Below are 26,052 nucleotides of genomic sequence, written 5' to 3'. Positions count from 1 at the left end.
TATTAGCTAAATAGGCAACCCTATCCTGTGATTAGGATGCCCGCAGAAGTTTGAAACCCATTCTCTTCCTCTCCATGTGTGGGTGAATGTGCATTCCATTGTTGTTGTTCATTTTCTATTTCCCCTTGGTCTTTCTTGTTCCCCACCCTCAGCCTGGGGCAGAGACTTTAATTTTATCTGACAGGGCTTCTCTTATAGGTCATCCCACGTAGGGTCAAGAGGGGGCTGGACAAGGTCACTCAGCCCAATCTGACACTGAGATTCTGAGACACCATCTACCAAATAGACTGACTAGAGGTTGGATGAATTCAACCTACTGTCATAATAACTTGTCTTTCCCCAATTTGTCCAAGCTCAAATTAGCAATAAGACTCTCAGACTTACACTGTGCCCAAACTATTTTTAAAGCATCATTTAGGCTTAGGTGAAATGGAAATTCTACTAGTTTTACACATTGATAGATTCCCAAGGAAAGAAACAATTCAAGTCAGTAGTAAAGGATTATTTCATTTTCTGTCCATGGGCTGGGATGGAGTTGGGGATCTACCAGGCTGTCTTCAGCACAGTGGTTTAGAAGATGAACTCATAGTCAAGGCTAAAGAACTCATCCTTAGAGAACAAAAGCTCAAAATAAAAAAGGCTTTATTTTTAAGACAAAACAAATAGCACAAACACATCCAAATGCAAGCGACTAAGTTCACTGGGTTTTAGAAAAGAGAAAGCTGCACTCAGGTGTCAATTATAACTGGAAACATCAAAGAGAGGTCCCCTGCTTCCGGTGACATGGGTACAACATGTGCTTGCCTAAGAAGTCATTCTGTGGTGGCATCAATGTGGAAACGCATGACAAGAGTGAGGTGATACACGGCAGAACTGCAGGTGGGTGAAAGCTTTAAGACCCTTTTCTCCACTCTAATGTGCTCTCCTTTTGCTTTGGGGAATTAAAGTAACCAGCAGGTCACCTTATGAAGAACTTTAATGTCTAAGAACACTTTCAAATACCTAAAAGAGATTCAAGGTTGTTACTAAAATTATATATGAAGGTCAGTGGGGGAAAAGAGTTTGTGTTCTCAAAACCTAGGTTTCACACAATATGAAAAGAAGACACTGATCTTAGTAAAGGCTGGTCTTTTTCATGATGCGCAGGAACTCCTGCTCATTGACTTCTCCATCTCCATCTCGATCAGCCTCATCGATCATCTCCTGTAGAACAATAAAGATTCAGCTTAGATTCATTCATAAATGAGCTAAAATGACTGAGCAATGGCTTTCATAAGGTTACATGAATAGACAGTGGTTGTCCACCCAGTACAAATGTGTTCCTTTTTTAGAATAGCTTGGTTCCCAAAAAGTTATTTGAAAATCAAGCAATACTTTGTCATACATATCATCTAGAAGAGAGCCTGAAGATCATCCTGACTTAGGGGGATTCTTAAAACCTAAAATAGGAAGTAAAATTTTATGTGTGCATTTTTCTAGGAGCAAGGCCCATAGGCTTGTCACACTATCAAAGGATAAATTAACTGGTCAAGAGAGGAACAAGAGAACACTAGTTTTCCTTCAAAGTGGGGCTCACATCAGAGAAAATGTTATTTGGAAAAGTCACACAGGGCCTCCAAGCAGGAGGGCCTCCAAGCTGATGCCTTACAAACCTGCAGCTCCTCATCAGTGAGGTTCTCACCCAACTCCTTGGCCACACGCTTTAGATTTTTGAATGATATCTTCCCAGTTTCATCATCATCGAAGAGTTTGAAAGCTTTCAGAATTTCTTCTTTGGTATCTTTCTCAGACTTAGCAAGTAAAATAGAAAACATAGAAGCAGTTACTCATGCAGCAGCCCCATAGGCACCTAACCCCTCTATGTGGTCTTGGTGATGGCCTTCATGACATAGGTCCTAGCTCACAGGAGACCAAACATCATCCAGGGTAGAAGAGAACAAACCCAATGACATTATTATAAACACAAAGGCTAAAAAGGAAATATAAAGGACTGACTTAAAATATTCTTTCTATACAAAGCAGAAAGAAACAAGAATTGAGGGTAAAGTTAAAGCTAGAAGAAATATAGTGCTTGAGCTGGCGGAAGAGGGGTCCTCTCAGTGGGGGTAGGGGGATGCAGGGAGGAAAGAGAGAGATATTTAACTTGTTATGAGATCACAGAGAGTTACTGGGATCCCAAGTACTCCAAAAGAGGAAGAGAGGAGAATCTCCAACAGCTCAAACTCCAGAAATTCCTGAAAGATCGCTAAAGATAGAGAGAACCTCCCTAATAAGAGCAATATGGGAACCCACCTTTAAGGTGGGATAGCTTTACTAGGTGGTTACAGAATGTTAAGCTTCCTGACCACTTAAATTAATATACAAATAAAAATATAGATATGATTTGATGATTTCAAAGCAACAGAATTATTAGAGTAGGAACAGACCTGTGACCTGAGACACGCATGGAGTTACTTTTCCACAGGCTAGTAAAGTGTAGGTTAGCCACACAAAAGAGGAGCCGGAAGGCCAATGAATGAGCAATGGACGAATGGGAATATCAACGTATATCCTGAGTGGGATGACACTCAAGGCGGTGAGGTAGATTGGTCAGATGACATAGTCTTTCTTGACCCTCTGGACCCTTTAAAATGGTGACACATGAGGGACTACAGATGGGTGAATTCAACCTTGAAAGTGCTGAAAGACCAAATTCCCAGGGCAGTGAAAAGCACAGCTGTGGAAGTAATCTGCCCTCAGGCTAAGGCTGCCCAGATTAACAAATGAGAGAGAAACAGAATTTTGACCTTTAAAGAAGTATAGACATTTCGTCTTGTCAGGCAGTGTAAAATTACTGGTGTTTACAGGTTTTAGTGCTTGTGGTTATCACACTGGCAAATCTGTTGGAGAAAAATTATCACAAGAGTGACAGCAGTAGTACTTTTAGGACGTTACAGAGGATAAACCGACTTTTCCTGTGATTTTTTTGGCCTTGAAGAAAGCCAAGAAGAACCTAAGCATCCTAATTTTTCGTCATAAATACCATCCTTTATCAGCTGAACCCTCCAGTTTGTATTAACTTTTCTTCAGCGAAGGCATTTTCATATCTAGATTCAAATTTGGTCACCATTATGGATGGAAAATATGCTGATTATCCTAGCTAACTTACCATTTTCTGAGTCATCACAGTCAAAAAGTCACTAAAGTTCATTTTTCCTGTCCCTTCCTTATCAATTTCGCTTATCATTTTCTTGATCTCTTCTTTCTTGGGTTCAAAGCCCAGTGCCCTCATTGCCACCTACAATGAAAACAGGGTCATCTCAATATGCACATCTAAACCTAGCAGGAACAAAAATGACAGCATAGACATCATTAAGCCAGCATCTGACACAGTCATGTTAAAATGACTGGAGGGGCGCCTGGGTGGCTTAGTCACTTAAGCAGCTGATCTTCGTTGATGAGTTTGAGCCCTGTGCCAGGCTCTGTGCTGACTGCTCAGAGCCTGGAGCCTGCTTTGCATTCTGTGTCTCCCTCTCTCTCTGCCCCTCCCCCACTCGTGCTCTGTCTCTCAAAAATAAACATTAAAACATTTTTTTTTAATTTGGGAAACACTAGAACGTTATGCAGATTGATATTTGCACCCCATTTTATTTAATAACACTTGAGGTAAATAAAATCAGGAAAACAGAGCACAGTGCATCCTCTCCTGTTACTTCTTGCAGGTAGAAGAGGGCAAAAGGGGTAGAGTGGGGACAGAGAAACAAAAAGAAGTAGAGGAAAGGCAAGGCAGCGGAGTTGGAATGTAAAGGGCTTGCCTTAAGTTCCTTAACATCTATGGTTCCAGTTCCATCAGCATCAAAGAGATCAAAAGCTTCCCGGATTTCCTGTTTCTGCTCTTCAGTAAGCTCCGGTTTAGGACTCATCCTTTTTCGCTGGGTAGATGAGGCCATGCTTGCCTTCTTAAAGTTAGAGGCCTTTAGACGTTTTACAAACACAGAAGCACAGTATTACATAATATAATCCATATTTTACATAAACTAGTTACAGACAACAAACTATTTTTAAATTGTTTACACCAACCAATTCCGAAGCTCTGCTTACCAGGAGAGATAACAGAGTTTACTGGAAAGAACAATGAATCCTTCCATACATCTCTATCCCTCCCTCTTCTTTTTTTACTACTGTTTCTAGAAGCAAGGAGACTCCTTGTTCATTTGGACATCTGTGACTGAAAATCATCCTAAAAAAGATCTAGCCAAGGAGCTGACTGCATAAATGTACAGATAATCAGCTGTCCCTGAATTTGGGGATTTTAATAATTATCTAGAAATGTTCTTACAACACCCACTCATGGTACTCCGCTTCCCTCTATGTAGCCCCATTTTAAGAAGTAATCACGCTTCCAGATTTGGCCAAATATTACTAGGTTGCTACAATGTATATTCTGCCAATATCGCATAATAAAAATTCAATCCAATCGGCACATCTGTGCCTCCTCCAAGAAGCTCAAAACAGCTCCCGGATGTCCCGGTACTTTAAGTTTAGAATGCATGCTAACAATCAAACATCATAAACCTCCTCCCCAGTTCTGTGGGTAAACTTTGGTAGAGCGAGTCTGAGAGGTCAGAGCCTGCGGGTAACCTGTTTTCTTTGCCCAGGGGCGGTCACCCAGGGGGCCGGCTTTGGAAGGTCAGGGGAGACAGAGGCAGACTGTGGGTGAAGGGGAGCTGCAGCGAATCACAGGCCCAGCTGGGCGGCAGGCGTCTCTACCCACCCTATCCTTCCGGGAAAGAGCTCAGAGGAAGGAGGGGGACGGCAAAACCGAGAACGGTGCTAGAGAGCTGGCAGGGCCAGACGAAACCTTGGAAGGGCTCGGCCTCTGCGCGCGGGGAACCAAAGGGCGGCGTGCACTCACCATTGCAGACCAGCTCCGCAGTCCGTTGTTACGGCAACCGACCTATACACTGACTAAGCGCCTTTCCCACCGCCCCGCGCGCGCAGCCCCGCTCCCCATTGGCGGTCCACTTGCCAACGCCGCTCCCCATTGGCGCAGGGCTGTGGTGGGTGGGGCTAACCGGACAAAGGCCAGGCCCAGAGCCAGGGGGGCTGTGCACTCACAGCCGAAACCTGGCCTCATTGGGCAGGATCACATTATGAGCACCGATTGGCTGAGCCAGCGCCGAGCTAAGCCAATTCCGTTGGTGGAGAAGTCTCGGCCGATCCTCGGCTCACGTGGGCGTGGAGAAACGGGTGGCCGCGGGTGGCTGTAGGTCTTTGGGTACTAGCTGTGGGAGCGCCGAGGATTGCCTACGGACGGTAAGGGTCACGACCTCACCCTTGGAGGCTACCTTCTATCAGCTACAGGGCGCGAGGGCAAGATGCTGGGTGAGGCGGTCTGGTCAGGAGGTTTCTGGTCTGGCCTAAGACAGAATTAAAGGGGGGCCAGAGAAGACCGTGACCTTGCGTGTTAGAGCCGAGACTGTACACAAGGGCAACTGAGACCCAGAGAAGGGAAGGGGAATGTTGCAGAGGTTTGGACGGCTGGGATTTAGAAACCGTATCCCCCTGAGGCTATTTTTTTGAGAGTGTCCATTCTAGAGCACCGCCTCCCCCAACAGATTTTTAAGAGAGGATCACTTTGGTTTTCTCCTGGCTAAAAGCAGCCAAGGAAGGTGAGTTGGGGGCCTGGGAACGGACTTTGAAGGAAGTGAAGAAGCTATGAGCGAGCATGAGGAGAGAGGTCATCAAAATATACTCTTGGATAGCCAAACATTCAGGCAGATAGAGGGAGCATTCCAGGGTCAGACACTGCCATGAGTAAAGTCACTGAGGAGTTTGGAAGTGTTGAGGGGAGCTTGGAGGGTGTGGTTTTAGAATTTCTTTTTTTTTTTAATTTATTTTGTTTTTATCATGGTAAGTGTAGCCTTCAATCCCTATAACCTATGCAACTCATTCCCTCACCTATTTCCCCTCTGGTAACTATTAGTTTGTTCTCCACAGTTAAGAGTCTGTTTCTTAGTTTGTCTCTCCTTTTCCCTTTGCTCATTTGTTTTGTTTCTTAAATTCCACATATGACTGAAATCATATAGTATTTGTCATTCTCTGACTGACTTATTTCACTTACCATTATACTCTCTAGCTCCATCCATGTCGTTGCAAATGACAAGATTTCATTTTTTTAATGGCTGAGTAACATTCCAGTGTGTGTGTGTGTGTGTGTACCACATCCTCCTTCTCACTTAATCCATTCATCAAAATATGGGCTACTCCCATATCTTGGCTATTATAAATAACGCTGCTATAAACATCAGTGTGCATGTATCCCTTTTTGTATCTTTTGGGTAATACCCATTAGTGCAATTTATTGGATCATTTTTAGTTTTTTGAGGAACCTCATAGTGTTTTCTAGAATGGCTGCACCAGTTTCCATTCCCACCAACAATGCAAGAGAATTCCTCTTTCTCTGCATCGTTGCCAACATCTGTTGATTCCTGAGTTGTTAATGGTGGCCATTCTGTGAGGTGATATCTCATTGTAGTTTTGATGTGTACTTCCCTGACGGTGAGTGATGTTGAGCATCTTTTCATGTGTCTGTTAGCCATCTGGATGTCTTCTTTGGAGGAGTGTCTATTTTAGGTCTTCTGCCCATTTTTTAATTAGATTATTTGTTTTTGGGGTGTTGAGTTGTATCAGTTCTTTATAAATTTGGATGCTAGCCCTGTTCAGATATGTCATATGCAAATATATTCTCCCATTCAATAGGTCGCTTTTCAGTTCTATTGATTGTTTCCTTCGCTGGGCAGAAGCTTTTTATTTTGATGTAGGCCCAATAGTTTATTTTTGCTTTTATTTCCCTTGCTTCAAGACACACAGCCAGAAAAAAAGTTCCTACAGTAGCCAACTTCGGAGAGATTACTGCCTGTGCTCTCTTCAAGGATTTTTAGGGTTTCACATCTTAAATTTAGGCCTTTAATCCAAACTTTGAGTTTATTTTTTTGTATAGTGTAAGAAAATGGTCAAGTTCCATTCTTTTGCATTTAACTGTCCAGCTTTCCCAACATCATTTGTTGAAGAGACTGTCTTTTTCCCATTTCATGTTCTTTCCTGCCTTGTAAAAGATTAATTGAGCTTTTCTATTCTGTTCTATTGGTCCATGTGTCTACTTTTATACCAGTACCGTACTGTTTTAGCTACTACCACTATGTAATATAACTTGAAATCTGGATTTGCAATACCTCCAGTTTTGTTCTTCCTTTTCAAGATTACTTTGGCGAATTGAGATCTTTTGTGATTCCATAAATATTTTAGAATTGTTTGTTCTAGTTCTGTGAAAAAAATGCAGTAAATCTGTAGATTGCTTTGGGTAGTATGGACATTTTAACAATATTTGTTCTTCCAACCCATGAACATGGGTTGCGTTTCCATTTCTTTGCCTTGTCTTGGATTTCTTTCATCAGTGTTTAATAGTTTTCAGAGTACAGGTCATTCACTTCTTTGGTTATGTATATTCCTAAATACTGTGTCATTTTTGTTACAGTTGTAAATGGAATTGTTTTCTTAATTTCACTTTCTGCTGCTTTATTATTAGTGTATAGGAATGTAACAGATTTCTGTACATTGATATTGTATTTTGTGACATTACTGAATTCATTTATCAATTCCAGTAGTTTCTTGGTGGAATCTTTAGGATTTTCTATATATAGTATTATATCATCTACAAATAGAGTTTTACTTCTTCCTTACCAGTGTAGATGCTTTTTATTTCTTTCTGTTGTCTGATTGCTGTGGCTAGGACTTCCAGTACTATGTTGAATAAAGTGGCAAGAGTATACAACATTGTCTTGTTCCTGATCTTAGCGGGAAAGCTTTCAGTTTTTCACCATTGAGTATGATGTTGGCTGTGTGTTTTCCATATAAGGCCTTTACTTTCTTGAGGTATGTTCCCTCTAGACCTACTTTGTTGAGGGTTTTTATCATGAATGTTAATGGATGTTGTATTTTGTCAAATGCTTTTTCTGCATCTATTGAAATCATATGGTTCTTATCCTTTCTCTTACTGATGTGATATATCACATTGATTGATTTATGAGTATGGAATGAGCCTAGTATCCCAGGAATAGATCACACTTGATTGTGGTGAACAATTTTTTTAGTGTAATGTCAGATTTGGTTTGCTAGTATGAGGATTTTTGCATCTGTATTCATGAGAGATATTGGCCTGTGGTTCTCTTTTTTTGTGGTGTCTTTATCTGGTTGGTATCAGGGTGGTACTGACCTCATAGAATGAATTTGGGAGTTTTCTTTCCTCTTGTATTTTTTGGAATAGTTTGAGAAGAATAGGTATTAACTCTTCTTAAAATGTTTGGTAGAATTTGTGAAGCCGTCTGGTGCTGGAGTTCTGTTTTTTGGGAGTTTTTTGATTACTGCTTCAATTTCTTTGCTGGTAATTCATCTGTTCCAATTTTCTTTTTCTTCCTGCTTTAGTTTTGGTAGTTTTAGTTTTTATGTTTCTAGGAATTTATCCATTTCTTCTAAATTGTCCAGGGGAAAGCTCTCAGTTTTTCCCCGTTGAGGATGATGTTAGCTGAGGGCTTCTCATAGATGGCTTTTATGATGTTTAAGTAAGTTCCTTCTATCCCGACTTTCTCGAGGGTCTTTATTAAGAAGGGATGCAATTTGTTGGCATATGCGTTTTAATAATGTATATGGGGGCATGTGCAAGGGTTGAAGCAGCGGAGCTCGAGGTCCAGGATCTGCCCTCCGCAACTAGTCCAGTGTAAGAGGGCTCTCAGCCTTTACCTGCTTCCCCTCTGGGCATTGGGGAATTATTTAGGGAGGGAGAGCACAGATCATAAGCTTCTTAGGCTGATAAAGGCATGAGATATATTAGCAACCATTAAATGAAAGTCTTTGCTGACCTTCTGCTCTTTTTTCCCTTACTCTCTCAGCATGAACCAGGTCCAAAACCATTCAGTCATATTTCACTCTTTTCCTGTCCCCTCCCCATTAACCAGCGTCCAGGTAGGTTCTATCCATTCTCCCACTTAAATGTCATTTCTTTTCTCTTTTCCACCTCTACTGCTCCTCTTCCAATTCAGGTCTTTGTCAGCAGCTTCCCAGCTCCTACAAGCCAGAATTCTCACCGTGGTCTTCAGGGCCTGGCATGACATGCCCTTTCCTTTCTCCAGGCTCATTCCAGCTGGACACTAGGTTCCTTGCTTGGCCTCAAACACACAGGCACATTCCTCAGAACTTTTGCTCTAGCTGGCCTTTCTGACTGTTTGCTCCACTTCTTTCCCTCTTCCAGGTCTTTGCTCCACTATCACCTTCTTTCTCAGTGGGCACCCTAAGCACAATATTTATTTAGTACTGCAGCCCCCAGCATGCTTGAGCCCCATATCTTGCACTACTGTTTTCCCATGGCACTTACTTATTTTGTTCTTTATTGCCCACCCACTAAAAGGTAAGCTCTATGAGGGCAGGCATCTTTACTTTGTTCACTGCTGGTACTCCAGTACCTGGAACAGTGAGGGGCATGTATTAGGTGCTCAATAAAGCTTGTTTGAATGACTGGTGAATAATTTCCCTGTGCCTGCTTCTCACCTGTCCAGTATCCCTGCTCTGCCAGGTTTATCTTCCTGGTGAACTCTCTGGTCAGGTCGTTTCCCCCTGTTCTTAAGCCTTCAGAGGCTTCCCATGACTACAGAGTAAAGTCTAGACTCAACCTTGCATCTGAGCCTCCTGCCCAGTTTTGCCTCTGCTGCCTCATTATACATCATGTGTCTCCACACCCTACTTCCCAGTTTGCAGGGTGACAGCCTGGCAGAGTAGAAAGAACAACCACAAAGTTTTGCCTTGGCTGTGTAACATCTGTGTGGTTTTCAGCAAGTCACTCGACCCCCGCTGTGCCTGACTGTCTCTTTTGTTGAATGAGACCTAACTGGGTGCTTTCAGGATTTTAATGGTGTAATATACTTAGATATACAAAGACCTGGGATTTAGCAGTTTTTCAAGCAAAATATTATTTCTTTTCTCTGATTTGCTCTTGTCATCTCCTCTACCCTGCATGCCCAAAACTTTAGACTTGGGTAAAATCCTTTCTCCACACTGTAGCCGGAGTGATCTTTCTGATCTTAACACTCACCCTGCTTACAACTTCCCAGGACGTCTCCATCTTCTCTTAGTGTAGCCTTAACCTGACACACAGTCCCCTCATATTCTCAACTTTGCTCCCAGTCTTGCTTCATACTCACTATAATACAACTTATCACAGTTGTGAGAACATGCTGGCTCTGTGCCATCACCCGTTCTTCCCACCCCTGGCCATGGAATGTCTTTCAGGACACCCACCCCTGTTTGACTTACTCCTCCCCGGCCTTGAGAACTTGGCTCAGGGATCACCTTCTTGGGCCAGCCTCCCTGCTCTGGATTCATCTTCATGAGAACTCAGAAGCAATCCACAATTGTCCACTAAGTCCATCTTCCACAGTAGATGGTGGGCTCCCTGGAAGTTGGTGCTGTGTCTTACACGGGTTCTGCTTGGCAGTGGCCAGCATTGGGTGAGTGAGCCAAAACCCGGGTTTGCTTTTGTAAGTTACAGCTCCCCTTTTATCCCTGAGGCTTGTTTGAGCCCCATAGCAGCTCTGAGGTCAGCAGGGAGGATCGCTGCTCTACAGAACAGATCTCTGGGAGCAGCCACAGGAGCACAATACAACCCCTGCTCCGTTCCAGGCTCTTTGCTGGCTCTCCGGGGGCTCACAGCCAAGTAGGACAAAAAAAAAAAAAAGTATAATCGAGCGTGCTGAGTGTAAGAACAAGAGCAGACACAGGTGCCAAGGAAAGAGCTGACTGTCCCCAGGGAGGTAAAGGAGGTTCACAGCATGGTGAGGAGGAACTTACCAAGAAGAGGGAAAATATTCTAGGTGGAGGGAATAGCATAAGCTAAAGCTTGCAGGCATGCCGATGGGTTTCTCAGGGGCCACTACAAATTCCAAAGCAGAGAGACGAATGACAAGCAGAGAGACAAATGACTAACAGAAACAACCAGACGCCTTAGGCCTATGAAAGGACAAGATTTAGCTGATTGAGTCCTTTGGGGAAGTGTGTTTTGCCTTGACTCCTGTTTGCAGTTTTCTTGTACACACAGGTGTTGTCTATCCACAGAGTAGACTGGTGAACTTGTGGTAGCCACATCTTACCCTCCTGCACGGACTCCATGGAAGACAGCAGGCAGGGCCCCAACTACCCCCACACACCCTAACACAACCCTCTGAATTGCACTGCATTACTCCTTTACAAAGAAGCTGATCTTCCATGTTTTCAACGGAGGGAAGACTTTTCTTTCTATCTCGTTTGAGGTGGACAGACTGTCTCTTTTGCCTCCAGGAGTTAGTTGTTGAGGGACTTTCCCCAGCAAGAAGGAGGAGATTGGGCCTACTTGCTTGTCTTTTCATCTAATCCTGTCAGCAGCCTCTTTCCCCTTGCCTGGAAGTTGAGCAAAGTACTTGGATTTCACCTAGATTGTGTTTTTAGTTCAAAGCTTTGTCCCAGTAGGAATATACTGGTTTTTAATGGATTCCAAAAGCTAAGATTTTATAGGAGAAAGACCTGAGGCTTCTGATTTGTGAAACTGAACAATCCCAGCCTCCTGAGTGTTGCTGTTTGGGGTCTTATTTTTCCATTTAGAGCTATTCTGAGCTCATTTTCAAGAGTATGGTTGGTGGCATGAAGTACATTTCACATTGTTGTACAACCATCCCCACCATCCATCTCCAGAAGTCTTTGTCTTATAGAACTGAAACTCTTCCTAGTAAACACTAAGTCCCCAATTCCCTTCCTCCCAGGCCATGGCACCCACCATTCTTTCTACGTGTATGAATTTGACTATTATATATACCTCGTATAAATAGGATCATACGGTATTTGCCCTTTTGGCCTGGCTGATTTCATTTAGCATAATGTCTTCAAGGTTCATCTATGTTGTAGCATATGTCAGAATTTCCAGCCTTTTTTAATTTTAATTTCATTTTATTGTGGTAAGAGCACTGCAAGAGATGTACCTTCTTAACAAATATTTAAGCGTACAATACATTATTGTTTACTATAGGTACAGTGTTTTACAGCAGATCTCTAGAGCTTACTCATCTTGGTAAACTGAAAATTGATGCCCATTGATCAGTAACTCACCACATTCCCCCTTCCCCAGCCCCTGGCATCTACCATTCTCCTCTTTGATCCTATGAATTTGACTATTATAGGCACCCTCTCTAAGTGGAATATGGAGTATTTGTCTTTCTGTGACTGCCTTATGTCACTTTAGCATAATGTCTTCAGAGTTCATCCATGTTGTGTATTATAGAATTTCCTTTTTTAAGGCTGAATAGTATTCCATTGTATGTATAGACAACATTTTCTTTCTCCATTCATCTGTCAGTGAATATTTAGTTTGCTTACATCTTAGCTGTTATGAATAGTGGTGTAATGAGCATAGGAGGGCTAATATCTGTCTCTTTGAGATACTGGTTTCAGTTCTTTTGGATATATATACCCAGAAATTGAATTACTGTATCATATGGTAGTTCTGTTTTTAATTTTTTTGAGGATATTTTATACCATTTTCCATAGGAGCTGTACTATTTTGCATTCCATCCAACAGTGTGCAAGGCTTCCAATTTTTCCACATCCTCACCCACACTTCTCTTTTGACTTTTTTGATAACAGCCATCCTGACAGGAGTGAGGTGATCTCTCATTCTAGTTTTGGTTTGCATTTCCCTAACGATTAGTGACACTGAGCATTTTTTGTGTTTGTATGTTCGCCATTTGTAGGTCTTCTTTGGAGAGATGTTTCTTCAAGTCCTTAGCCCATTTTTTAAATCGTTAGGGGATAATATGGTTTGCAAATATCGTGTCCCATCCCATAGTTGCGAGAATTTCCTTCCTTTTTCAGGTAAAATGATACTCCATTGTGTTTTATCTGTTCATCCATTGATGGACACTTGGATTACTTCTACCTTTTGGCTGTTATGAATAGTGGTATCAATGAACAAGGATGTATAAATATCTGTTCAAATCCCTGCTTTCAGTTTTTTTGAGATAAGTAGCCAGACATGGAATTGCTTGATCCTATGGTAATTCTACCATTTAATATTTTTTGAGGAACCACATGCTTTTTCCCACGGCTGCTGCACCGTTTTACAGGAGTTCCAGTTTCTCCACATCCTCATCAACACTTGCTATTTTCTGTTTTCTGGATTTTTTTCATAATAGCCATCCTAATGGGTATGAGGTGGTATGTCGTTATGGCTTAGATTTACATTTCCCTAATGGTTAGTGATGTTGAGCATCTTTTCGTCCGCTCATTGGCCATCTGTAATGTATATCTTTTTTTGAAGAAATGTGTTCAATCAGAGACATTGTTGGTCTTCATTTAATTTGAGTATATAGCATATGGAGGATTTAGGTTGGTGGGTTACCAGTGGGATCTGACTCATTCCCTGAGCTAGTTTTGGGTACCCTAGTCCCTAGGGACAACTGAAGTAGCACCAAAATTCTTACGTGGATCATAGTATTTATAAACTTTAATTTGTATATAATTTGAGACAAGGTAGATTTGATTTTGTTTTTGTTTCTACAGGAGGCTGGTTTGTTGAGGATTGAGTGAGCACTGTTTGAATGGTGTGGATCCATGGCAGCAAAATGGATTTCTTCTTTCACCTCCCAGATCTTCCTTAGAGATCGAGTTGGGGAACAGTCTTAAAGGCTTCTTGCTTTTCTAGTAGTACAGGGTGGCTATGTAATTGACAGTTGTGTTATTTGGATTTCAGAACTGCAAAGAATACCTGTTTTGATTTCCTGTGGCTGCTGCAACAAATAACCACAAACTTAGTGGCTTAAAACAGCAGAAATTTCTTCTCTCCCAGTTCTGGAGGCCAGAAGTCTGAAATCAAGGTGTCCATACAGGCCATGTTCCCTCTGAAGGCACTAAGAGAGGAACCTTCCTTGCCTCTTTCAGCTTCTGATGACTCTAGGTGTTCATTGGCTTATGCCATCTGCCCTCTCAAATCACCTGACACTTAACTTTGAGTATCTAGGAAATAGAGTAAGAAGCCAGCAGAGGGTGTTCGTGAGTGCAGCACTGCCAAAATATAATGAACCCATCTGCCCCTAGTGAAGCTCCTGCATCTTAGATGGGTGTCCATGTGTATGTGGTAGAGAGAAGAAGGTGATCTGCATGAGTGTGTACACGCATCATGTACTCGAGTCCAGTGGATATGTGAATGCCCACTTTATACTAGGCCCTGCGCTTCGTGCCAAAACACAGTGGTGAGCAAGACAGAACTCCAAGAACTGTTTGCTAGGCCATGGTGCAAGTACCTAAATCTGCATTCCCCATCTGATGCACGTTGAGCCAAATGAGTTAAAGCTCACCAGTCACATCTATTTAGAATGAACAAGTGGTAGGGCCCCTTGGTAACATAAAGAGAACTTATGACATGGAGGGATAAGGATAGGCATAGAAGTACAGATCAACTTTGCTTAGTCATTACATGCATCTGAAAAGATCCATGAAAAGTGAAGTTTTGAAATATATTTTCCTGATAACTTCCATTATGATTTCAGAAACATGTTTCCCTAAAATGGTCCCATCAGACTCAGAAGTTCGTGATATCCATTTCAAGGCCATTTCATCCACCCACAAAATCATTTCCTACAAGGACGTGTGTGTGTGTGTGACATTAGAGGTGTAGAATTGGATTGGAGCAGTCATGGTGTTTGAGACCCCACCTTCTCACTGATGAGTGTGATGAGTGTTCCGTGAATCTAGATTTTTGCACACAGTTGGACTGTTTTCTTAGTCACAGATTTCACCATCTCCAGACGTTAGGAGATCCATGAGTTAAGTAAATTGATCACTACCAAAAAAACAGATGTAAGATCAAATACATCTAACCCAAGATTGAATGCTTCTCTTTGTTTGCGAGTCAGTGTTATGGGTGAATGAAGAGAGGAGCATATCCTAAGGGCTGTCACAAAAGCTTTTCTTATAATTTACTCCTCTGTTTGGTGTTGTGGAACTTTGTCAGCTGGTATGCTTCATTGTGTCTTGGTTGTGAAGTGCTCAGTCCCCACCATACTGTGACCACTTCCTGAAGGCTTCTGATGGCCCCAGACACTGAGTTCTTCCACATATAGTCAGGGTGGCTTTAATTTCACCAGGAAGAACTCTGTCGTCTAGTACACTGTTTTGCTCCCAGCACCCCCTGCCCTAGCATCATGAGGATGAGTTCATAGTCCCTTTTATTCACGGGGAGACTCAGATGAAGCAGAGAGACAGGACTTGAGTGGATACCTAGTTTGTGGTACGGCTGACACCAGATCCCGTCACTCCCTAGGTCTGTACATTTTCCCACTGAACTCCCATAATGTGACGATCAACACAAGAGAAATCTAGACTAATTGAAGCATGTGAGTGCCATAGAAAAAGCTACGATGCAAAAGATGTTCCTCATGTTGTAAATGATGAGAGATGCCATTTAACTGGCTTCCCATTCTGTCTCTAATCCAAAAATGCAGTGAGTTATGGGCCCAAGTACACCCTTTCCTCAGAGAGAAGCCTGTCACAGGAATGTTAAGCAGAGGGCTTCATTTAACAGCTACCTGCCACTGTGGTTCAGCTCTTTGTGGAAACTTGACAGGGGAATGGCATCCACACAAAAACACTAATTCCTAAAAACTGTTTCAGTTTATATAATATAAATGTCTGTCTCTAAATATGTCTTTATGAAGAGAAAACATCATCGCAAACATAAGGATATTTGGAGCTGAAATGGAACAAGTATTTGGTGAGCCAATGAGAGACCAGGTCACACGGACACATTTGGCAGAAGACATTCCAAATGTGAGTATTGACACAAAAAAAGGTTAACCAAAACCAGATAAGGGAAAAGTCGAGCACATATATACCAGGAAGCCACTGATACTACCTGTGGGTTAAAAATTGTTATTTGGTACATTTAGTAAATCAATGTTGAGTTTATATATATATATATAACTCATATATATATACACACACACATATATATTTAAGGTATCAGTTACTTATTGCTGTGTAACAGTGTTAGAACATAATGGTTTAAAACAGTACCCATTTCTTTGTTCTTTGTTCTTGATTCTGTGATTCAGGCTGGGCACAGTTTGGGGGTCCTTGGCTGGTTTCCTCTGGGTTCACCCACCCACCTGCAGTCATGGGGACCCCCCTGACGTGTGTTCCAAGCAGCCTCACTCACATCCCTGGCACTAACTGCTGGCGTCAGCCGAGTGCCTACATTTGCCTTCATGTGGCCACCAGCAGGCTAGACTAGGCTTTTGGGTGGAATGGCAGAAGGCTTCCCCAGTAACCACAATGGCAATAGCAAGGACTCTTAAGATCTAGCATTGCAAGTATCAGAAAAGACTTCAAGGAATTGTCAGGCCTCCTGGAGGTTCTTTGTGTAGGTTTGCAAAGTTTTGGTTTGATTCATTTTTAATGAATGCTAATATTTCAGAAATGAAATCATGCCAAGATAAAATGTGTTTATATCAAATGTTAATAAATTAAAGATGCCCAAGAGTTTCTCTGGGCTACCAGATCATACTTGTCTTGGCGTGTAGCTCGGAATAAAGCCTCCTCTGTGCCTCTGTAAGAGAAGGTTAATGTGAGAGTCTAATGTTCAGATGAACTAGTAGAGTCCCTTGCCATCTAGTTCCTTATTTGTATAAATTAGGATTTTACTGATACTCAGCAACCAAAAAATGTATATTTCAATGGTTGTGTCATGGTGTTCTTTCTCACTGGTTGCCTTTATAAGAAGTATAAGTTACAAATTTAAACTGCTAAAATAAAAACATTTTCATCTTACCTTATGTATATGTTCTGTGTAAGACTTCTCTGAAAAGAGGCCCACTGCTAGAGACAAAGGAAAACAGAACAGGTTAAAAGAAACCCAGGGTGGGGCGCCTGGGTGGCTTAGTCGGTTAAGCGTCCGACTTTTGCTTAGGTCATGATCTCGCGGTTCGTGGGTTCGAGCCCCGTGTCGGGCTCTGTGCTGACTGCCAGCTCAGAGCCTGGAGCCTATTTCAGAGTCTGTATCTCCCTCTCTCTCTGACCCTCCCCTGCTCACGCTGTCTCTCTCTCTCCTATAAATAAAAAAAAAAAGAAGAAGAAGAAAAGAAACCCAGGGGTATGGGGATGAGCACAGGGTGTTGTATAGAAACCAACTTGACAATAAACTATTTAAAAAAAATAGAAAGAAAAAAAATAGAAACCCAGGAGTTGGGGGTCGCCTGGGTGGCTCAGTCGGTTGAGCATCCGACTTTGGCTCAGGTCATCATCTCACAGTTCGTGGGTTTGAGCCCTGTGTCGGGCTCCGTGCTGACAGCCAGCTCGGGGCCTGGACCCTCTTTGGATTCTGTGTCTCCCTCTCTCTCTGCCCCAAGCAGACTGCTCACACTGTCTCTCTCTCTCTCAGAAAAAAAAAATAATAATAAAAAAAATTTTTTAAATAAAAAAATAAAAGAAACCCAGGGGCCTAGATCATTCTCTTACCTCTAGATCATATTGCAATTAAAATCATTTGAATGACTTTCTTTTCTATTCTTAAAACTCTCTCTAGGATGATGATTTTATAACTTCTCTCAGTAACCCATTCTTGAGTCTCAATGCCTGTTTTCAGTCTGGAGTTTTATTCTTGTTAGTACATATTCCTTCTTGTCCACTGTGCCTACTTCCTCTGCATCATCTTTCATGACCATAAAATGTAAGTAGTTATTTCACATGATCTCTAACCATGTGGTGTTACGGTGTTATTAAAGACATTAACCCATCACACACCTGTCTTCTCTGGGGTAAATGCCCGTTCAGTTCTCATTACTACAGAACTCTCTGTTGAATAGCAGTTGACCCACTTGTTCCAAGCAATATTGGTGCCACATTTCAGTATGACAATATAAAAAGAAAAAACCCAGGGGTGCCTGGGTGGCTCAGCCTTGATTTCGACTCGGGTCGTGATCTCATGGTTCATGGGTTCAAGCCCCACATTGGGCCATGCACTGACAGTGCGGAGCCTGCCTGGGATTCTGTCTCTCCCTCTCTCTACCCCTCCCCTGCTCATGCTCCTGCGCATACTCTCTCTCTTAATATAAACTATAAAAAAATAAATAAAATCATGAAAGGAAATTACACTGGACATAATAGAAAGGTTAATTTTTTAAATTAGACTATCAAACTATGAAACAACTGTAACTAGAATTGCCAGATAAACAAGAGAATCTGAAATCCTTTGGGATACTATCAAAACATGTCTAGTTTGAACCTCTTTGGACTAAGGCAAACTTTTTAGCAAACCAAGAAAAATCAGTTTGGGGAGCAGTGAGGTTCGGAGTTATTCTTAAAAAACTGCATTTACTTTGGGGATGAGCACTGAGTGTTATGTAGAAACTAATTTGACAATAAACTATTTGTTAAAAAAAAAAAAATTACAAAGGACCTAAAAAAAAAAAAATACAAAGGACCTGGACAAAAGATTAAAAGATATTGGCTTCCTGCGAGCTTTTCACCAACTTTGTTGCTCTCAGACTGAAGTCTAGCATCTATATCCAAGCAACGAAACAACTGCATCATTTGAACAGCAGAAAATTGAGTAGGAAAATTGAATTCTGAAGCCGAAGGACAAAGTACAGAATCAAAGGCCCTTGCTTATAAATGAGTTCTGTTCAATCTTGTTTTTTCATTTATCTTCTTTTTTGTTGTTGTCAGACTATTTCCCCCCAACTAGATATTCATATTAAGTTCTGCTTAAAGGGAATTTGATATCTAGAGGGGAAAAAATGTACAACTTGAAGAGCGGTGGATATTCAAAGAAATTAGAAGAACCATTTGTTGCAATGACTTGTAAAAACTCTGTAGCAAGGACCTTGTATAAGTACAAACAGTTCCAAACTTATAAGTGGATTATGGGTCAAAAGTTTGTTTGTAAGTCATTTGTTTAAAATTTGAAAGGCATTTGCCTATCGGAACGGTGTTGTAGGTGGTGGCCCAACACTGGCATTTAGTTACCACAGCTTGTGTAATACACTGTCTTACATCTGAAATAGTAAAATAACAGTTCCTGAGGCTCTCAGACTGAAGTATGTGGGGACATGGCAACGAATACTTCCGGCCATGGAATAAACATGGTGCATCTTTCTGATATGTTCATTTTGTTATAAAATTTAGGGAAGTATCCCTTATGAAATAAAAATCTGTAATGTAGGGGTTCCTTAAGTGCCTCAGTCTTGATTTCTGCTCAAGTCATGATCTCATAGTCTTGAAATTGTGAGATCGAGCTTCGAGTTGGTGTCTGCCCTGAGCGTGAAGTCTGGTTAAGAATCTCTNTAAAAAAAAAAAAAAAAAAAAAAAAACTGCATTTGCCTAGACAGCTGACTTGAGGGAAGGAGAAGGTATAGGCAAAATGAGGATCAAATGGGATTCATGTATTTAATTTGCCTGTGTCCTAGGAATACTTTAGGAATTTCAGTCAAGGTGCAAATTATTTAGCATGGTGTGATTATATGTATATGGGAGTAATCAAACAAAACCTAGACAAAAATGGGATGAAGAGATCATTTGTTCGGGGGGGTAGGGGCAGCATGGAATAGTGAAGCTGATTAAGTCAGTAGGTTACACGTGTCTGAGCCAATGATGCTAAAGCTCCAGAGCCATCTCTGGGTGGCCCAGTGGACTCTAGTAAAAAATGCCAGTCCATGGGATACCAGGTTGGGAGGGGCGAGTCTGTAATAGGGGCTCTGGCACCTCTGAAGTCTCCTGCATAACTCAATTGTATAGATACTTAAGGGATAAATAGAGGGATTGTTTGTTTGTTTTCTAATCAGGAGCAGAATCTCTTTAATATCTTTAGTTTCCACACTCCCAACTTTGATTTACTGTACATGAGCTTAGGGAAAATGGGCGTTTGTCATTTTCAGGAAGTGCCGATAGAGTTTTAGAAATACCCCAGGGAGGAGGGATATCACTGGTCCTTCTATGGAGATTCTTGTGGCCAGCTTAATCAGTAAGCAACAGACAGTTTTGCATTGACTCTCTGGCATCAGAATAGTGAAGTGCCTGCATCTGGTGCTCTGTCCATCCATTATCCCCAGTTACCAGAATTGGAATTTAGCCCAGAAAGTGCACATGTTTTAGAAGGTGAAATGTAAACACCATAGCTCTTCCCTGATTCGTCAGTTTGCTCAGAGCTTGGAGAAGGGAAAGCAAAGCCCTACGCCTGGCCGATTAACAGTTTACTGATCCTCCCTGCAACCCCTCCAGGAGATCCCATCAGACAGCAACAGTCTTGGATATACTAAGGTAGGAAGGGATTAGGTGACAAGTCAAAAGTCACACAGCACAGCCTTGTAATGGTCAATGAGAAAAAGGGGCTGACTTTCTCCTTTGAGCATAGAGACTTTGCTTTTTTCTTGCTAATATTTTAAGTCTACATTTTTTTAAATGTTTTTTATTTATTTCTAGGAGAGAGAGAGACAGCGTGAGCAGGGGAGGGTCAGAGAGAGAGGGAGTGGCAGACTCCGAAACAGGCTCCAGGCTCTGAGCTGGCAGTCAGCACAGAGCCCGATGCGGGGCTCGAACCCACGAACCGTGAGACCATGACCTAAGCGAAAGTCGGACGCTTAACCGACTAAGCTACCCAGGCGCCCCAAGTCTACATTTTCAGTTGAGTGGGTGGCATGTTATGTTGTGTTTTATTTTGTTTCTGTCTGTTCTGCCTTAAAAGTGCCCAAGGCTCTGTTAGTAGGAGCAAGAAGGTATTACTTTTGGGTTCTTTGTATTGTCCAGTTTTGATCACACGTAGTTTCATTTTTTCAGAGGTGCTTCCTGCTCCTTTCACTAAACACACAGCATGCACATATCAGATCATGCAATCCGGCCAAGATTGCATGATATCTCAGTATCATTTGCTATCTCTCTTTCCTCCTTACTCATCCCAGGAGAGGAGGGTGCCACTGGCAGTAGAACACCAGAATTATATAAAGCTTCCAACTTGACTCAAGAAGAATTTCAAACAGACAGATGGGCTTGCTCATGTGAACATGTGAACCAAAGCTCTTTATAGCTTCCAATTCTCATATACCCCCTGCCCATCCGTCTCTCTGCAGGCCAATAAGTGCACAGTGATCGGAGGTTCTGGATTCCTGGGGCAGCACATGGTGGAGCAGTTGCTGGAAAGAGGCTACACTGTCAATGTATTTGATATGCGGCAAGGATTTGACAATCCCCGGGTGCACTTCTTTCTGGGTGACCTCTGCAACCAACAGGTAATGCCTTGCCAATTTTCCATGGGACCCAAAGGGAAACTACCAGGCTTACCCTGCTCAGAGGTCAGCCATATTGTTTCAAAAAAAATTTTTTGAAGAAATTTAAAGTTTACAGGAAAGAATTCAACACACACACACATTTTGTCAGTACAACTGCACTCTACCATGGTAGTGCAAAAGCAGCCATGGTTGGTACATAAATGAATGGGTATGGCTGTGTGCCAATAAAACTTTATTTGCAGTGTTGTCCACAAGCTATGTACTATGTTGACTACTGTTCCAGAGTATTCAGTTGATCTTGGAAAAACATGGGTCAGGAGCACCGACCCTCATGCAGCTGAAAATCCATGTACAACTTTTGACTCCCCAAAAGGTTAACTACTAGTTAGCCTACTGTTGACCAGAAGCCTTACTGATAATATAAGCAGTCACTTAAAACACATTTTGTATGTTGTATGTATTAATATACAATATTCTTACAATAAAGTAAGCTACAGAAAAGGAAACGTTAAGGAAACCTTAAGTAGGGGGGGCACCTGGGTGGCCCAGTCAGTTGAGCATCCGGCATCTGCTCAGGTCATGATCTCACAGTTTGCAAGTGTGAGCCCCACTTCGGGCTTGCTGCTGTGAGTGCAGAGCCTGCTTTGGATCCTCTGTCCCCCCCCCCCCACTTTGCCCCTGCCCCGCTTGTGCTCTCTCAAAAATAAATAAACATTAAAAAATTTAAAAAAAACCATAAGGAAGAGAAAATACATTCATGGTCCTGTACGATATTTACCTCAAAACCGCATATAAGTGGGCCCAGGGAATTCAAACCCATGTTGTTCAAGGGTCACCTGTGTACCCAAAAGTGCAGTCGCTGGGTTTCAGGGTTTTTATAAGTTGAGATATACTTTACATTCCTATAAACTTAATTTTTTTAGATTTTTTAATGTTTTATTTATTTTTGAGAGAGAGGAGAGAGCGAGCAGCAGAGGGTCAGAGAGAGAGGGAGATAGAGAATCCAAAACAGGCTCCAGGCTCCAGAGCATGACGTGGGGCTCGAACCCACGAACCATGAGATCATGACCTGAGCCAAAGTCAGACGCCTAACCGACTGAGCCACCCAAGTGCCCCTAAACTTCATATTTTTTAAATGTACAATTCAGTGGTTGTTTATAGTCACAGAGTTGTATGACCATCACCTTGGTCTCTTTCCAGACCATTTTCATCATCCCAGCAGAAAATCCTAGGCCCATTAATAGTCGTTTCCCTTTTTCTCTCCTCCTCTCCAAGCCCTTGGCAACCACTCATCTCCTGTCTCTGTAGATGTGCCCACTCTGGGCATTTCATGTAAGTGGAATCATGCAATAATATATGTCCTTTTGTGACTGGCTTCTTTCACTGAGCATGTTTGCAGGCTTTACCTGTGTCATAAGGGTATTAATATTTTGAGTTTTATTAGATGTGGCCATATTGCTGAGCAAAGCTGCTATATCAAGTTTCTGTTCACACCAGCAGTGTGGTAGGTAGGATCCATGTTGTTCTACGTCTTTGCCAACACCCAGTGTACTTAGACTTTTTGGTATTGCCATCCTGAAGGGTGTGGAATGGTAGCTTGGTGAAGCTTAGAGTCATGTGCCCTCCCTATTCAGGAGGCCAGACTCTGTGCTCTTTGTTGACCCTCTGTGAAGTGCCTGTCAGCAACCTTTGTCCATTTGTCTTTTGCTTACCTTGTTTCTTTTCTGGATTTGGAAAGCTGTATCACAGACAGCTTCCCTCAGCCTGTCCATGGGCTCTTAATCTAGGCTTTGGCATCATTTGCTGTAGTTGTTTTACTTTGAATTTTAAGGTCACAGCTTCCCCCGCAGGCTGTGTTCTCTCCCACCCTGCCCATACCTCAGAGCCTGGAGATAGGGTAGAAGTCTTCCTTGTTTGTCGTCGCCACTTCCTCACTGCCCTAAGATCCCTCTGGCTGTGCAGATGATGCCGGCAGAGTGTACATACCCCAGTTCCCTTCCTTGGGACAGTCATCCCCAGCCACCTGCTCCCTTTCCCAGGGGGATCCATCTCATTTCTTAAGTGATTTTAGCTCCTGGCCGAGGTCAGCCTTGTCATAACTGTCGATAAGTTCACTAGTCACACAGATGACCCTGCCAATACCCTCACCTCACCTCTCCTTGGCTTTCTGTCACTCCCTCCTGTTGGCCTCCAAGCCAGTTGTCATCCCCTGCCCCAGAACCTGTTATCATCATGAAATATGTCCTCACCATGATCTCATTTACAGGCCCTCCACTCTGAGCACCACCTCCTATCTTTCGAGTTCATGCCCTGTAATACCTTTGCCTAACAATTCTTAAAACAAATCCAGATTTCTGGCTCTTTTCCACTGTCCCTCACCCAATGTGTGTTGTGTCCTCACTGCCTTTGAGTCCATGACTTACTGTCTTGCATAACACTGATCTCCCTTGCTTCTTTCTTCTTGTCTGTATCAGCAGTCCGGGTTCTCCAGAGAAACAACCAGTAACATGTGTTTGTATGTAGATAGAGAGGAAGACGGAGAGAGAAATGGAGAAAGGGATAGAATAAGATTTATTAAAGAAATTGGCTCACGTGATTGTGTGGCTGGCAAGATTGAAATTTGCAGGGCAGGACAGCTGGCTGGAAACTCAGGCAGGACCTGATGCTGCAGTCCTGAGGCAGAATTTCCTACAGAAACCTCGGGATTTGCTTCTAAGGCCTTTCAAGTAATTGGATAAAGCCCACCCAAAGAATGGAGGATAATCTCCTGTGCTCAAATTCAGCTGATTATATATGTTAACCACAGTCATGGAATACCTTTATGGTAACACCTAGACCAGTGTGTGATGAGGTAATGGGACTGGAGCCTCACCGAGTAGACACATAAACTTCTCCATCAGGTTGTACTTACTAGGCATAACCCTACCCCTGGTTAAATCTGATTCTCCCTCCTCCCTCTGGGCCTCAGGGTACTGAACAGAGCTGGAGAGGAAAATACAAGGCTTTTTGCCTCTTTCTTCATGGCTTCAGCCTTCAAGTCAGTCCCATGGTACCTCATGGTACCATATGCACAGACATGCCTCTGACCGCATCTGTGCTCTGTGGTGCTTCATCTGTGCCAGCTGTAGCTCCTCTCTTCCTGCTCAGTGATTCCGCTAGGGATTCTGGCTTTTCTCTCCTGCATCAGCAATTGATCCCTCTCTGCCCAGTCATAGCCATCAGCACACAGACATGTTGCAGTCTCACCCATTGTAAGAAAGCAAAATGCCCTGATAAGATATCCACTCTAGCCATTGCCCCACTTCTCTCTCATGTCATAGGTGAACTCAAAGAGCCATTTGTACATGTCGCCTCTGATTGCTTCATTCCATTATCTCTTACAAGCACTCCAGCTAGGTTGTCACCAACAGCCCCTGTCAGAGCCATCAGGGACTTGGAGGCGACCAGATCCAGTGGCCAGGCCTAGGACACCCCACTTGCCCATTTCTCCTCCTGCCATTCTGTCTCATCTCTATAATTTCTTTTTTCTGGTTTTTGCTGCTCTCCTTATCTCTATAGTTTCTAAATGTGGCAAGCTCCAGAGCTTATTACTTAGATCTCTTTTCTTCTCTGAGCACACTCAGTGTCCACATGAATCCCCCGCCCCTGGCTCACCATTGAAATGCAGTCTAGGAGCTGACTAGCACCCAGCTTGATATCTCTAGCCTATAGCTATCCTGGACTCATATCTGTCCAGCAGGCAAATATCTCTATTTGGATACATAATAGACATTTTAGACTTGCCATATCCAAAATTCAGCTCCTGGTTTCCTGCTATGGGTCCCCTCTCCCACTACAGCAATCCTACTAAAGTCCTCTCCATATCAATAAATGACCCACTCTATCTTTCCAATTGCTTTGGCCAAAAACCTTACATTTATCCTTGATTCCTTTCTCTAGTACCCTCCATCCCATTCATTAGCAGATCTTTTTGACTGCATTCTCCAAATAGATTCCCAATCCGGCAACTTCTCACTCCTTCATGTTACCATGCTGGTCCAAGCCACCACCCTTTTAATGCATAAATCAAATCATGATACCCCTCTGTTCAGAAGTCTCCAATGGTCCAATTCTCTTTAGAGCAAACATGTAGGCCCTTATAATCACCTATGAGGTCCTGTGTGATTTTCCCTCACTACCTCTCTGGCCTAACCCTCTCCTGTACTCCCTCTGTGCTCCAGCCACACTGGCCTCTTTACCACTCCACAGATTCACCAACTGAGTTTCTGCCTCAGGACCTTTGCACTCACTGTTCTTTCTACCAGGAATGCTGTTTGTGACCCACTGAGCTTGTTCCTTCAATTTTAAGTCTCCAACCAACTTGTGCTAAGCCACAAGCCCCTCCAGATCTCCTTTACTCTATATTTCTGTATAACTCTTGATACTAGCTGATATACTCTGTATCTACTTGATATATGCCCACTGATCCCAGAGACAGGAAGTTCCATGAAGGCAGGGATAAGGCCTCTCTTGATCACTGCTGTGTCCCCTCAAAGGAGCTGAGACTCCTTAGCAAATTTCAGCTTCCTTCCAAACTGCACCCCCAACTCTCTACTACTCCTGTGATATAGTTGCTAGTATTTTATTTACAAAAAATTTTTTTAACACAAACTTAAAGCAAGACCTGCCAGTATGGTATATTGTTCTCCAGCAACACTCAGCTACTCAGACACCAGCAGGGAGA

At 42.6% G+C, this 26,052-nt stretch overlaps 2 protein-coding genes across 3 annotated transcripts in view; one reads left to right on the top strand and one right to left on the bottom strand.

Annotated features, from left to right (window-relative positions):
• Positions 1 to 627: 627 nt before the first annotated feature.
• CETN2 (centrin 2) overlaps positions 628 to 26,052 on the bottom strand; it is a 44,950-nt gene continuing 19,525 nt past the window's right edge. The window contains exons 2-6 of one of the 2 annotated variants that reach the window (XM_039220701.1): positions 16,880 to 16,926; positions 3,795 to 3,953; positions 3,149 to 3,277; positions 1,653 to 1,790; positions 628 to 1,203 (exon numbers count right to left, since the gene is read on the bottom strand). In XM_039220701.1, coding sequence (XP_039076632.1) covers positions 1,114 to 1,203; positions 1,653 to 1,790; positions 3,149 to 3,277; positions 3,795 to 3,953; positions 16,880 to 16,926 — 563 coding nt within the window. In that variant the 3' untranslated portion in view covers positions 628 to 1,113. Of the gene's footprint in view, positions 1,204 to 1,652; positions 1,791 to 3,148; positions 3,278 to 3,794; positions 3,954 to 4,894; positions 4,963 to 16,879; positions 16,927 to 26,052 lie in introns of those variants that run through there. The other variant, XM_039220702.1, reaches the window with a different exon arrangement.
• Positions 5,213 to 26,052, top strand: part of NSDHL (NAD(P) dependent steroid dehydrogenase-like) — a 31,487-nt gene continuing 10,647 nt past the window's right edge. Inside the window, exons 1-3 of the mRNA XM_039220700.1 lie at positions 5,213 to 5,295; positions 15,768 to 15,879; positions 21,171 to 21,329. Coding sequence (XP_039076631.1) covers positions 15,808 to 15,879; positions 21,171 to 21,329 — 231 coding nt within the window. The 5' untranslated portion in view covers positions 5,213 to 5,295; positions 15,768 to 15,807. The remainder of the gene's footprint in view (positions 5,296 to 15,767; positions 15,880 to 21,170; positions 21,330 to 26,052) is intronic.

Source organism: Hyaena hyaena, unplaced genomic scaffold (assembly GCF_003009895.1).
Source record: "Hyaena hyaena isolate Hyena2069 unplaced genomic scaffold, ASM300989v1 scaffold_917, whole genome shotgun sequence".
Taxonomy (NCBI): Eukaryota; Metazoa; Chordata; class Mammalia; order Carnivora; family Hyaenidae; genus Hyaena; species Hyaena hyaena.
The sequence above is the reverse complement of the archived record's forward strand: the minus strand, read 5'-3'. Positions and strand labels throughout refer to the sequence as shown.